The 14,349-nt window shown below is 41.8% G+C and overlaps 1 protein-coding gene across 1 annotated transcript in view; it reads left to right on the top strand.

Moving 5' to 3' along the window:
• The window catches only part of TNIK (TRAF2 and NCK interacting kinase), a 398,889-nt gene that overhangs the window by 321,938 nt on the left and 62,602 nt on the right, over positions 1-14,349 (top strand). Inside the window, exons 13-15 of the mRNA XM_019643919.1 lie at positions 5,134-5,244; positions 6,100-6,186; positions 7,275-7,463. Coding sequence (XP_019499464.1) covers positions 5,134-5,244; positions 6,100-6,186; positions 7,275-7,463 — 387 coding nt within the window. The remainder of the gene's footprint in view (positions 1-5,133; positions 5,245-6,099; positions 6,187-7,274; positions 7,464-14,349) is intronic.

The following is a 14,349-nucleotide window of genomic DNA, read 5'->3' as shown; positions in this document are numbered from 1 at the left end:
TTCCCAAAAGATTCTTATCCTTACAGAATCCTTAAGGTAGATTCTGGTTCATGGTACAGTCTTTATGATTAGAAAAGAGATCGTGTTAAGTTTCCCTTTAGGTCCCAGCCAGCTCTGCATGTGTCATGGTAGCTCACTCTAACCAGCTGTCTAGTGAGAGAGCATCTCAGCATCAGAGCAGATTGATGCCCACTGCTGTGAAAGCAACTTCAACCACATGCTCAGGTGACATAAACAGAGATGGCATCTTCATCAGCAAAGAACCAAATCACAAGTCTACAATTTCCTGTTTGTCTTCATTTTGATCTTTCCAAGGGAGATTTTGAGGTTTCAAAAAATATGGAGGGCCAAGATTTGGTTTTCATTGGTTTGTTTGTATAGATCCTTCTTTATGACTTTTCTTCATTCCAAAAAAAGGACTTATGGTGGCTTACAAAGATTAAGACAGTAACTAAAAATAAATGAGAAAATAAAAAGAACTGTAAAATAGAAGAGAAAAACAAGATGGAGCCAGTGTAGGATCATTTCCCAGAATGCCTGCACAACATGCAGGTGCCGGGGGTGGGGGGACACTAGTCTGCCCCCAAGAGTCCTAGCAGCTCAGAGAATTGGGAGACCCAAAGGATTCGAGATTCATGCTGTCCATCAGGTAAGAGTAAACTTGTTACTCAGGCGAGCTTTCTGAGATCATGGAAAACCAATACACTTGCCTGGTAGTGATGAGTGGTGCTGTGAATAATGTCTGAGGTGATATTCCTACCATAAACACAGTGATCAGTTTTATTCGGCGGTTCTGATAACATCATAAAATCCAATTTATGGCCTAACAGTTCATCAAAGTCACTTCTACAAGAGCCAGAGCACCCTGTGCAATTCACACCTTTGTGCTGGTTAAACTTAATCTAAAAAGGACATTTAAAGAAACAAAACTAGAGAAAGCTCAATTTCATAGCCTTGGTCATGAACACCCATGACAATTATTTCTTATAACTTTAATAAGAGTTGAGTATTTAAGGGTTAAAGTGATATCCCCTTACACGAATTAAAAGAGCCAAAATTCTGCATAGTCAGTTTGGGATAAATGCATAACCTTTGAGGGTACCCTGAGCAGGGTGCAGGATTATTTTCCTCATTAAAATGAATCAGTTCATATACTTAAAAGTGCAGCCACACAACCTCTGCCTGGATGTGGCCTGAGGGAACACCCATGGAGAGGATCAAACTGATTTTAAAAAAGAAACATTCTTTGGGAACATCAACAGAAGACAAAGGGGACAAGAAGACCCCAGTGACCTATTCCGTAGAGCAAGGCTACAATGATTCTAGCCTGGAACATTTTCAGAGTGGGTATTATCAATCATGCCTCAACCAGGAGAAAAAAAGAAGAAAAAAACTAGGAAACTTGTGAGAACCCACTGAATAGCTGATTTTAAGTGATATAACTTTTAGACATGCATCCAAGAAGATTTGGATAAAAATATACTTCTAGGCAGTTCAGTCTAGATGGGGCATCTGCCAAGAGTTTTTGAGTAGTTGGTTTAAGCCAGTCTATCTTGACAACAGAACTACTAACATCTTTATGCATAATTTGAATGAAATTTAGAAATGATTCTCCTTTTTTCCTCTTCTTTCACCTTAGACTGTTTATTCCCTTACTTTATTTTTCTGCCTTTCTCTAAGATGGCAGATAGATACCACACCAGTGCCAATTGTAGATGGCTCTCTGTTTAGGAAAACATTTTTAGGCCTTGTCTGCACTCAGCATAACAGGATATCGTGGCCTGGAAGGGCATAGCCGGGTGAATGGGGTGGTCTGAGGCTCTGCACATCTTTCTCCTCCTCTCTCGCTACCCAGTCTGCAGTATTCAATGCAATAAATATCAATGGTATCAGGCTCTATGTTGGATATAGTGGGAGATAAAAACTAAAGTGGAACAGAGACCCTGCCCACAAATAGCTTTCAACCTAGAGTACAGAGTCGTTAAGACAGACTCAGATAACCATAATATGAGGTACTGTGATATATACTATAAGTACTGATAGGAAGGAAAATACCACCCAAGAAATATAAGTGAATGCTGTGTTGTCTTCTTTTGCCCCAGATTTTTACCCGGTTCAGCTCAATAAAATGTTCTGTGCACCTGCTATGTTCCAGGTCCCGGGTGAAGGGCTGGGCGTCCCCCAGGATCAAGCACCAGCCTCAAACTGTTGTTTCTAGCAAGAGTCTTAAGAGCTTTATAAAGGTGTCTGCTTGAGGCCTGGGACTTGGTCTTTCTCTGACATGTTTTCGTATGTCCCATCAAACAGCCTGATGCCCAGGAGGAGGGAGAGCAAACATTTTTCCCAGAAAGGCATTAACATGGAGATGCAGCAGCTGGAAATTGGCAAGGTGCCTTCCGAAGGTTGGGGAAGTGATTTATTTTTCCAGCCTCGCCACAGGAACCAAAGCCCTGGCAGATGCCTCCATGAGCTAGCGGCAGCTGATCTGAGTGAGATCAGTATTAATTATTAGTCACTTTTCAGTGTCTTTCTCAGACGCTACAGAGTACTTGGGAAGCCCAGACCCTCTTGAGTTGCAATCACTACTGTATACACCTTGCACGGGGACCTGAGTGGCATGTAATTATAAAGCAGTATCGATTCCTGGCAAAGAGGTTGAAAATGCACAAATCCTTCACATAAAAATCCGCTAAATCTTCCAAAGGCTTGATTATTTCTTCAAGAAAGAGACCGATGGTGGGAGTAAAAAACTTGAAATTTTAGCTAAATTGGGGCTATTTCCTGCCAGGAGCCAGATCTGTACACATAATTATTGTATTCTCTACGCTGGCACTGATGTGCTTTGGTTGAGTGTTGGAAATATCTCTGTTTTGGGTCTGCAGTCCAAATTATTCAGTCAGTTCCCATGATGCTGTTTTCAGCTTACATCTTCCTGTATTATTTTTTCTGTAAAACAAATAATCACATGTCTGGAACTTGACTCATCCCCATCCCCCAACATACTCCTCATTCCCTTTCCTAAACCTGCTTTTCCTCTATGGTACCATCTGCCTCACACCTCGGCCAGGAACATCATTCACCCTCTCGCACCTCGTAGTCACCAAACTTTGCCTATTTTATTTTGGCTTAATTCTAATTTCTCCTCCTAAGTTGGCTCCTATTCCAGTCCTGTTAGAATCACTGGAAACCTGGATAGGTTTTAGTCTTTTTTCACTTGGGGCTGTGTCTCCATCGTCAGCGGCAGCTGTGACCAGGGACTCCACCCACTGCCTTTGTTTCACCCATCGCTGCCCCGTCATCTGCCCCGTCATCTGCCCCGTCATCTTCCGCCTGGATCCACAGAATGACTACTTTCCAGTTTCTTAGTCTCGCCCCCGCCTATCGCTGTCAGAAGTCCTCTTGAAAATGCACGTCTGATCATGGCATTTGACCACATGTAGTTTTCCAATGGCTCCCCATCGCCTGCTATCTAAGATGGACAAATAAATATTGATCTGGAAGTGATAGACCTTGAGTCTCAAAAGGTACAGCTTATCTCCCAAGCCTCAGAGGCGATGGGAAGACAGCAGCAGCCCAGGGGATTGCAGGCGGGAGCCACCTCAGGAAGGCCTCCTCATCATGGGTTTCTCGGGTGTTTTGAGCGCCTGTGGGTCCATTTAGCTGGGGCTGTGACAGAGCTTTTGTATTAGAAAGCCGTTTCCCTGGTCATGCAGAGCTAGCTTGTCAGTGGGATAGTCACAGTGGGTTCTATTTTGAGTAACTCATGTTTCCTCAGCCAGGCAGTGAAGTGTCATTGAGAAGTTACAAGGGAACAGACCCTCTGAGATGTCCCCTCCAAACCTAGTATTTGAGGAAGAAGAAATCCTAATGCCAGCACTGGGCTCTGACACAAAGGGAAGGGCCAGCAGTATTTCTCAAAAGGGGCACTTAATGGCGTGCGGCACGGGAAAATATTTTGCAATGTATGACTGTGCTGCTCATTGCCAGCCCCTATGCTAAGTGACAGGCATGTCCTTCCATCACCAAGACAACCAGAAAACCTCCCCCACTCCCCCACACATTCCAAATGCTCCAGGGACCAGGAACAGTACATCCCTAGCTGGGAAAAGTTAGCTCCTGTGACTGCTCCTAAGATGCTCTCCTTGCCTGAGAGTATAATGAACCGGATTAATTTGTGATCTTTCTATCACTCCTGTTGCCTCTTCATCTTCTACAGTGATGAGCTCAGATTGGAGTCACCCTGCTTGGCTTTGCAGTCAAGCTCCACCACTCAGTGGGCATGACCTTGAATGTGGGCATAACCTGAAACAATTACGTAATCTCTCTAGGCCTCAGTTTTTTCATATGAAATGGAGGATAATAATAATATCTACCTCAAGAGTTTTGTGAAGATGAAATAAGATAAAGCATGAAAGGTGCTTCCCACATAGTTGGAGGCATGGTTATAATTATGTGAGATGATATGGTTCCTGAGCTTAAGGGTCTTGAGCAAGATGTTGAAATTGACACTTAAAAGAGAATACTCCAGAAAATATAGAAAGGCAGCATGGTATATCAGAAAGGGTAGTGGACTGGGTGGGGATCAGTAAATTCTGTTGAGCCCTTATCCATTCATTACTGTATGGACTTGAATGTGTCACTTCATGTCTCTGGTTTTTGCTGTATCTATGAAATGTTGAACCTATGTGGTATTGAAAAGAATGAATGATATGAATATTGTGAATGTGCTTTAAAACCTATAGAATCTCCTAAACAGTTTGATGAGATATCATAAGTAACTTATACATTAATGTTTCCTACCCCTGATTTGAAAACCTCCATCGGCCAATTGGGAGACAGCACTTAGTGGGAACTTCTCTGGAGAGACATATAAACCCAGATAGTCTACTTGCATGGTAAATAGCAGGGTGTTTCTGCGTGACACTGAATTGCTCTCTGCCACCCCATCCTTGCCCCTGTGTCCTCTAATAGTGCAGGAGAGACGGTGCCTTGGGGCTTGTAGGCATCTCTGGTTAAGAGCTCACTCACATCCACAGCTCTGCACCCTTCCCTGCTGGTTTCCCGATCCCCCCCACCCACCCACACTCCTGTTGTACCTGACTCCTTCAGGGTTGTCTGCTTGTTGCCTCACAGCAACAGAGGCGAGAGAAGGAGCTGCGGAAGCAGCAAGAGCGGGAGCAGCGCCGTCACTACGAGGAGCAGATGCGCCGGGAGGAGGAGAGGCGGCGTGCAGAACACGAGCAGGTACAGCGGGGACCAGGGAGCCCCGCAGGCGGGCAGCCCTAGTGTGAACTCCAGCACCAGCTGCCTCTGGGGTGTGGGTCACCTTCTCTTAGGACTGCACAGTTGAAGCAGGTTTTTATTCTTCCTCAAGCAACTATTCTCTCTTACTATTCAAGAAGTCAAAGCACAACCTTGGCAGTGCCCACTTATTCGGCCTTGCTTGCCAGGCCAGTGCCCTCAGACACACCTTGATCTCCTGATTCTCCCAACCCTGGCGATCTCCTTTGAAGTAGCACTGGAGCATGGTAAATGAGCCATGTGCCGCTCTGTCATCGCTTCTGAAGAGCTTTTCCACTCAGGCAGTCTCTGGTCTCCATGACTTTGAGCCATTGATGCAGGTGCCTTTCTCTCTGTGAGAATCACATTCAAACAGCACAGTGCAACTCCGCAGGGTGGTGCCGTTCCAAAGACAGTGCATGATGGCATTCAACAATTATCTTATCCCCACTGCTTGCACAGGGGCCTCTGCACTTTACAGCATTGTTAATTCCAGGTAGCCCGAAAAGAGGGAACCTGTCATGAAAAGCTTTAAAATGTAGCTGGGTTTATGAAAACCAAAGAGTCCCAGCAAAGCACTGAGCCATCTCGGTAAGCTGTTGCAGGAAGCGGGTTTGTGCCTTTGACTGCATTGAAATGCTTTTGCTTTGGTGCTCATACTTTTCCCCGTTTTGTGAGGAGGTGCCTGGGTATTTTTCTTCCCCCTCCTTCCTTCCATACTTTACTTGGCAGCTCTTGTCACCTTTGAAGTTACCGGTTCTTTTTTTCTCTCTTTCTCTCTTCGTGTTCCTCTGAATTCTCTGCTGCCCACTTCTCCAGGAGTACATCAGGCGACAGTTAGAGGAGGAGCAGAGGCAGTTAGAGATCTTGCAGCAGCAGCTACTGCATGAACAAGCTCTACTTCTGGTAATGGGAAAGCCGAGAGCCAGCTGACCTGCTCTGTGTTCATCGTGTGTGTGCATGTGTGTGTGTACACGCATGTGTGTGTGTGTGTGTTCTCCTGGCATGCCAGTCCAGAAGAGGGGGGATCCTTCAAGCCTGATGGACCTCGAAAAACCTTCACAGAAACTTCATACAGTTCCTGACCCAGTTTGCCGAGTCTGAATACATTTAATATACTTGTTATGTATTTTTTATTAACCCCATCTATCTGGAAAACTTGAACATGATTCCAGCCTTATTATAAGTTCAGACTGTTTTTGAGACCCACTGTGTTTATTGCAGAGTAATTTTTAAGGTCATTTGCAACATGCTGGAATACAATCACAGCAAAATGTGCCTCTTCCATAAGAATCCATTCAGCTCTGCAGTCATATTTCATTTGCAGACTATTAGTTTTACCCTTACGATGGGAACATTTTGTGTTCCCCGCTCATGCAGCTTCCACTGGAAGTACTTTTTTATTATTATTGCACTGCTCTCCAAAGGAGCTTCTTGGTGTATGTTTTTTGGGTTTTTTTTCAACTGAACTTTTTTTTCAGTGGCATGATGATATTTTTTAGCCAGAACATAATCTTAATAATGGTTGTTGTTGAACCAAACTCTGTTAAACAAAATATGATTAAGGCAATATCTTTAGATACTCATTTAGTTTTGCACTTAATTTTACATATTTGAATGGTTTAATTAGCAAGTCAGGAAGTGGATGGCTCCTTATAGGTGTTGTGTACTGACCATCCAAATGTCCTCATTATTGCCACTTTCCTGGTTGTAACTCATCAGGGGTAAGTCACTTTGCACTGGGTGGTATTCGGTAGGGATGACCATTAAAGCAATAGTGTTTCCATCAAATGCCGCATTCTCTATAGATGTTCACCCAAGGCTGTAGCTTATCTCTGTAGTACATCCTGATATCCTCCTGTGGTTCTGTTAGTATTGAGGTCCTTTTTTATTGAGCGTCACTTTTTACTCCATTGCATGCTTAGCTGGTCCTGGCCAATGGTTTCTGTATGGTGATGTGGCCTTTCTTTGTTGCTTTTTCCTGATCTTGGCAGGAATACAAGCGCAAACAATTGGAAGAACAGAGACAAGCAGAAAGACTGCAGAGGCAGCTAAAGCAAGAGAGAGACTACTTGGTTTCCCTTCAGCATCAGCGACAGGAGCAGAGGCCAGTGGAGAAGAAGCCACTGTATCATTACAAAGAAGGGATGAGTCCTAGTGAGAAACCAGCATGGGCCAAGGAGGTAAGTGATCAGGCAAGTGTAGTCACGCCCTGTCAGCCAGGCTATTGGCTGTAATGAGTTCATCCAGTAACAGCGGAGAGTTACAATAGTGCCATGAAGCTAGAAGACAATTCTTCATGATAGGTGCATGCTTTGCTTTTGGGAGAGGCATGACATTATTTCTATAGGGAAATGGCAAGGGCAAGGCACCTTAATCCATTTATAGTTCTTTTTTTTGTTCTTTTTTCTTTTTCTTTTTGGTATCTGCTGATGCTCTAATGCAGTAGTTTTTTGTAAGCAACAACAGAAGTAGAAAATTCATTTTCCTTATAAGAGTCCAGTTGAGCTTGTCACTAAATGAGGACCTATAGTGACTTTTCAATGGAAGAATATGATTTAGGACTTAAGGAATTCTAGGTAAAATCATTTCCCATCCACACCTGGACCCTGAAACTGACCATTAGCATTGTCACTTGTTCTTGTTCTTTTGTGGTACTGACAGAGTGCACAGTTGGCCTTAGACTTGTGGTTGTGGTGTTCACTTCCAGGGTCACAGCTCATTTGTATTTGTTTTGTAAACACTTCCACAGTAGAGGCCCTTCATTTGCTCACCTACTAGACTAAGGAAGGATTTTTGGGAACTTGGCTCTGTGATGAGCTGTTTTTAAAAATCTCATTAAAAACTGTTTGGATGGTAGAAAAAAGGGTGATAACCAAATGGGTAAAGCACAGAAACAAAATAATAACTCCAGCCAAGATCAACAACCCTTCTAGGGAGTCAGAGTGTCACTTCATGTGCACAGCACCCTGATTTTCAGTTCTGTCATTATTTGTGGCACCTAACGATTTCCTTCCTTTATTTTTTTGTGAGCATAGCTAGTCATTTAAAAGGATGTTGGCATTATTTTGTATTTTGTTCTAGTATAGTATCTAGATTATGGTATTTCCAGAACTAGATTTCTTATAGAAGATCCTATTTTTATAAAAACATTTCTGTCTTTTTATTTTTCTATTCTATCTTACATATATAGAGAAAATGCTTAAAATGATGTCCTAATGTTAATGATGGTTTTTTTATGGCAGAAAGAAACTACAGGGTTTTTTTCTTTAAACTTTTTTATACTTTTATATATTGTTTAAATTCTTTGTAGTGATCATGTACTATTTTTACAAAAATAACTTTTTCTTTTCAAACTTAAAAAAACTAAATCTGTAGAGAAAATCATTGATTTATTGTGAAGAACGTTTTTGATCACTTTCCTTTTGAGTCTGTAAATATGATTTGTATTTACCTATGTCTGTAACAGCTGCCTCTCTCTCTTAGATCAGTAATTCAAATTTGTGGCCCTACTCCCAGGTACATCACCGACCCTTAATAACCCACCTATTCTTCCAGCTAAGCAGAATCGCTATGCAGTTAAACAGCAGTTGACGTGGCTGGCAGAGATGTGCCACCTTCTTCCACTGCTAAACCATTATCTAGCCATGCCAAGTTGAAACCCTCAGCTGAGCCATATTCACAGCTCCTGATTATGGCAGGTGTCCAGAAGCCTGAAAAACTAGCCTCTACTAAGCTAATTCCAGTGGCACCTGCAGAAATTAATGATTCCAGATCAAGACTCCTGTTTGAGCATCTCTCATGCAAGAGAGATGGACCAGCTTGTCCTATTAGATTTGGTCTTTAAGTACAACTGAAGCCTCAGGAAGCCTCAGGGATCATAGAGAGATCTCAAAAGTGATCTCGCTCACAAGACTATAGCCCAACTCCAGAGTTAGGATCTAAGGTCATTTGCGTGTCCTTTCCCAACATCCCCAAGGTAATAAATCTCCAGTTGTCCATTACTGCCAATTGAGGAGGGCCTCAGAGACTCATGTGGGCCCCAGGGCAGGAGGGGCATGAATTACCCTTATGATGGGAACAGCCCCCAAGTCTTAGAGTGGGTGTTCATATTTTAGAAGAAAGATGAAACATTTAGATGATAACATGAGTGACAAGTGCATCCTTACAAGTACCTCTGTACCTCTCAGAAGTGCTGCATCACTAAATGACCTCTCCTTGACTCATGATCACCTGGCCTTCAGTGTTCCCTGCCCCAAGCATGAGTTTAGGACAGGGACACCTGCATATCCCATTGGAGAAGACTGTGATTCCTTGCAAAGCATCCCAGAGTTTCTTCTCTCCCCTGTGCAGCTTCCTCATGTACAGATGTACCAGAAAAGAGGAATAAGTTTGGAGCAGTTTCCACTTCCTTCTTTCCACCTCTACCCGGTACATTCTAATTTGAACTTAACCACTTTGACTTCCGCCTTTTCTAGTTACTATTTTTTCCCATCATTAAATGGCCTGTCCTCTCTACTCAGAACTCGTTCATAGTTCCTGAGTTTTCAGAAGCTGTGGCATTCCTGGGGGCAAATCTTTGCAGTTGTCATCAAGGAAGTTTTCTAGAATTCCTAATTCCCCTGTGCTTCCTGGCCAGGCTCCTAGCAGTAAAAGAAACAAAGCAGTTGGGCATGCAAAGAACATAGCTGTGTCATCAAGCGCTCCCTATGTGAAGTTCCCTGGCCATTATAAGTCTGGGCCACCTCTGGTGGGTGACATCTTCCAAGGTCCCTGGCCTCCCTAGCAGCTGGTACTTATCCTTTGGGCTTCATGCACTTCTAGACATGTGGGAACATTCTTTTGGGATTTCATACTTAGTCCTGTCCTCCTGGGTATGCATAACAGTCCAGCTTCCAGCTAACCATCAATCTATTCATGAAACAGTCTTCAAGTCTTAGAGTGGGTGTTCATATTTGAGAAGAAAGATGAAACATTTAGATGATAAAATGAGTGACAAGTACTAAATTTGGGATTGGAGAGACTGGTGTACAAATAAGAACAAATAATTGTCTGCCTTGGTTTGATTCATCATTATTTTTAGCACCCACTTTTTAAAATGGGAATAAAAATGAGTGTGAGGATCATAATCTTCTTAATCTTTTAATTTTATCATCAGCATTGTATGAACTTTTCTTTTAGAGTATTATTTATGGATTTCTTTTCTTATAGTAGGAAGGTAGGTGGGGCTCAAAGTAGCCAAACAGTAGCATACATTTCAAGACTTTAGGTACTAGCTCAACAGTACCTGACTTATCAACTGATAAAAAGAACGTGAGTTAAATTCTGTTCTGGAGGTAGAATAAAAGGTACCATTTTTCTTTTTCAAATGCATCCATCCTCTGCCAGGATATAAATTTGAACACATCCTCACCAGGAAGGAGTAAGCAGCTGTTCCCAGGCCATGGTCTCCTGTGAGGCAGTGTTGGGGCTTTTTGCCCTGAGTACCATTGAAGATATCAGCCATCTTCTACCCACTGCAGCCTCCTCTGTGATCTGTTCAGTGTTTGTTTTCTGACTCGACTCTGTGCCTTCTCATCAGGGTGGTTTTTCCTTCTTTGATTACTTTTCTATCCACTTACTTCTCTTCTTTATTCCAAATCAACATTTTTCATAAGCAGCTTAATGTTGTTATAATGGTTCTTCCTTTTAGTTTTTGTTGCTTTTTTTGTGTGTCTGAAACATAAGTCGTCATCACATTTCCCATTACCTTTCTTATCAGTTTGTTGGCTGCAGTAAGAGCAAAAGAAAATACTTGATCATTTGCAAATCTTTTTGAGCTATTACTTCTCTTCTTGTATGGAGTATTCAATCTGTCCTGAATGTCACACTGACTTTGATTCTCAGATTTCAACCAATAGTAATGCCTCTATTAAAAAGAGGAGCAGGGAAGTATTCTCATCCCTTTCAAATTCTCTGCCATTTCTAGATTGGGATGGAAGTCAGATTTGTTCTGTGAATCAGTATGATTCTTTTAAACATCAACAAAATTTGAAGGTCTTTTTCTCACTGTCACTTTTTGAATGATGAAGATTCCTTTTCTTTCTTTCTTTCTTTCTTTCTTTCTTTCTTTTTAAGATTTTATTGGGGAATTGCAGGAGGGGAACAGCGTTGGGGAATCAGGAAAGAGGAACAGACAAGCTGCTGTCCTTTGGTTCTTCAGTCTAGTTGTGGAGGACGTCGCCTCACTGGCCTATGTTGGTATTGTGATCATTGCGCTCTTCCTGGCTGAGGCAGATCGGTCACCAGCCATTGGACAGCCGCTCATGGCGAGAGATTCCTTTTCTTATAATTCCTTTTTTCTTACAATGGAACAGATTCCTTTCCTTCAAATGGTATGTGATTGTCTGGGCCTGGCAGTCACTGTGTTCCTTCCTACTCCACCCTCATACTTTTTGGGGTTTTTGCACCAATACACAGCAGTGATAGAATGCTCTGTCAACATGAATATTACATGAGACTGTATTTTAACTTTTTTTAACATTCTGTCACGTCCTGTCTCTATGATGCATGCCCGTCACCTGGCCATGGTTTTATTTGGCACATACTAGGCCAGGATATCTCTTTATGTCCTATCAGCTCACTGGACTCTGAAATCCCTGTATGTAAGAATTCTCCATCTCCACTTGGTTTTCTCTGTTCTACAAAACTGATGTGTTGTTTTCTTCCTTTGAATTATTTTATACTTGAGGTTCCTAAATTGCCATTTAGAGAGTTTACAGCTCTGCTCCCATCTTTCTTCAGCCTCTGTTTATCTCCATTAAGATTTAGCTTGAGAGAAACCCAGAAGGTAGCAGTAAGGGGGTTGAGTTCAAGTTCTTCCACTTCCTTGCTGTGTGACCTGGACCAAGTCTCACAGCCTTCCTGAGGGACAGCTCCCGCATCTGTACTTCCTACCTTGCACTCGGGAGGATCTGGACATGTATGTGAATGAGCCATTGAAACTGTGGGCACTTCACAAATGCAATTGAAGTCCAGTAGTCAACATATTTATGTTTTGTTTCCAAGGCCATGGTCGCTCACAAGGAATACGTGTTTTGCCTCTGTTGTTTGTGGCTTGGATTTCACGTGAGCAGGTCCCAAGCAATTCCTATCTCCTGTACCCACCTCTCCACAGTGATGCCCACTTCTTCATTTCCTACCTCAGCTTGCTAAAGATTCGCTTCATTACTTTTAAGTTCTGTGCTTCATTCATATGAGAATCTGTATTTTTCTCTGGAATCATTGGTTAAGAGTGGATCTTGGAAATGTAGTTCAGGCCCTTATCTTCAGACAAGACTGCATTTTAAGCATTCCATATGAATAAGAGTCTTCCCTGTCATCAAAGGGGCCTCACAGAAGACATATCCCCAGTCTTGCTTGATAACCATCTGCCCATGTGGTTTTGCCAACGACCTAGCTCTTTTTTTTTTTTTTTAGCTGAGCCATCCTGCCATGTGTTGGCAGCTCAGCAGTAGCTCAGCTCAGGCCGGGCATCGAACTGCTGTTGCTCAGAGCTCAAACTCTTGAGCGAGCTCTTAACCAACTGAGCCACTCGGCCGGCCCCACAACCCAGCTCTTTATGTGACCAGTGAGCGCAGGGTCAACGTATCTAATGAGCACTTAAGTTATTTGTTGACTTTGTCTCTTTCACCAGCATTCCCAGTAAAGGCAACAATTCAAACTGTTCAGTTGGAATAAAAAAGAATTCCCATAAGACTGTGTTTCAATTCACCACATATTAGCTCTTAAGTAAGGCCTTCTAAGACTTTCATAGACCCCACAGGCCCTATATCATACAAAATATTATTACAATCCACCCATATGATATAATAAATATATTTTTGCTGTCAACATTTTTTTCTTGCCCTAAGGCAGTTTAAATTTAGTGGGTTTTTTTGTTTTGTTTTAATTAAAATTTATTGGGGTGACAATTATTAGTAAAGTTACATAGGTTTCAGGTGTACAATTCTGTAATACATCATCTATTAATATATATCACATTGTATGTTTACCACCCAGAGTCAGCTCTCCTTCCGTCACCATATATTTGACCCCATTTACTCTCATTTACCACCCCCATCGCCCCCACCCTCTGGTAACCACTAAACTATTATCTGTGTCTATGAGTTTTTGTTTCTTTATTTGTTTGTCTTGTTCTTTTGCTGCCTTCAGTTTTATATCCCACATATCAGTGAAATCATATGGTGCTCGACTTTCTGTCTGACTTATTTCTACAGGAAAGGAGAAATAAGCTTTCGACATTTTAAAAATTACTTCTATAATTTTGTTTTGAAATTCTCTCAGCAAATATACATTATTGCTAAGTGAGACATTGTAAGCTATAAATTGTTTTCAAACGTACAAAGCGATTTAACAGTCAACATTGATATGTTTCCTTTTATATATGTTTAAATATATTTTTATTTCTTTGGGAAAATTTTTTTCCTATCGTGTAATCAACAAATTTATTTTCAGGTCTTTTGTATGTGTGTAGCTTCTATACATCTCAGAGGCCATAGACATCACTCCTATAGGACCCAATGGAGAGCATAGCCCTGCCTGGAGCAGAATTTTATTTCTGAGACCACAGTTATTTGTTTTTTTCTCCCTAAATGTTATAACAAATAGTATAGCATTTCTGCAGAGATGATCCAAACCTCTCCAAAGTTATTTTTGCTTTGATGTTAAAGCAATCCTTTTAATAAGAAAAATGCTGTTTTTATAGTACAATTGATGAGTCTCTCCTAATGTTGTTCTCTATATTCATTATTGATAATCCCTTCAACTATGAAATCCTTTGTAACCACTATCTTTTGTTGTGGTGGTCTGGCCCTTGACACTGTCTGATGCTATTAGCACACTCTTTTTTGGTGGTACTTTTGGTATTTTATGTCCTCTTGGCAACAGGAGGTTGGAGAAGAGGCTCAGCTAATAGATTTCTTTTGAGTATTGTACAAGGCAAATGGAAACATATCTTTATTGTACTCCAGTTTTCAATCACATATATCCTTATTCTGGGAGGGGATGGTGGGAAACGCTTTCTTCTTT

This window comes from Hipposideros armiger, unplaced genomic scaffold, assembly GCF_001890085.2.
Source record: "Hipposideros armiger isolate ML-2016 unplaced genomic scaffold, ASM189008v1 scaffold_83, whole genome shotgun sequence".
NCBI lineage: Eukaryota > Metazoa > Chordata > Mammalia > Chiroptera > Hipposideridae > Hipposideros > Hipposideros armiger.
The sequence above is the reverse complement of the archived record's forward strand: the minus strand, read 5'-3'. Positions and strand labels throughout refer to the sequence as shown.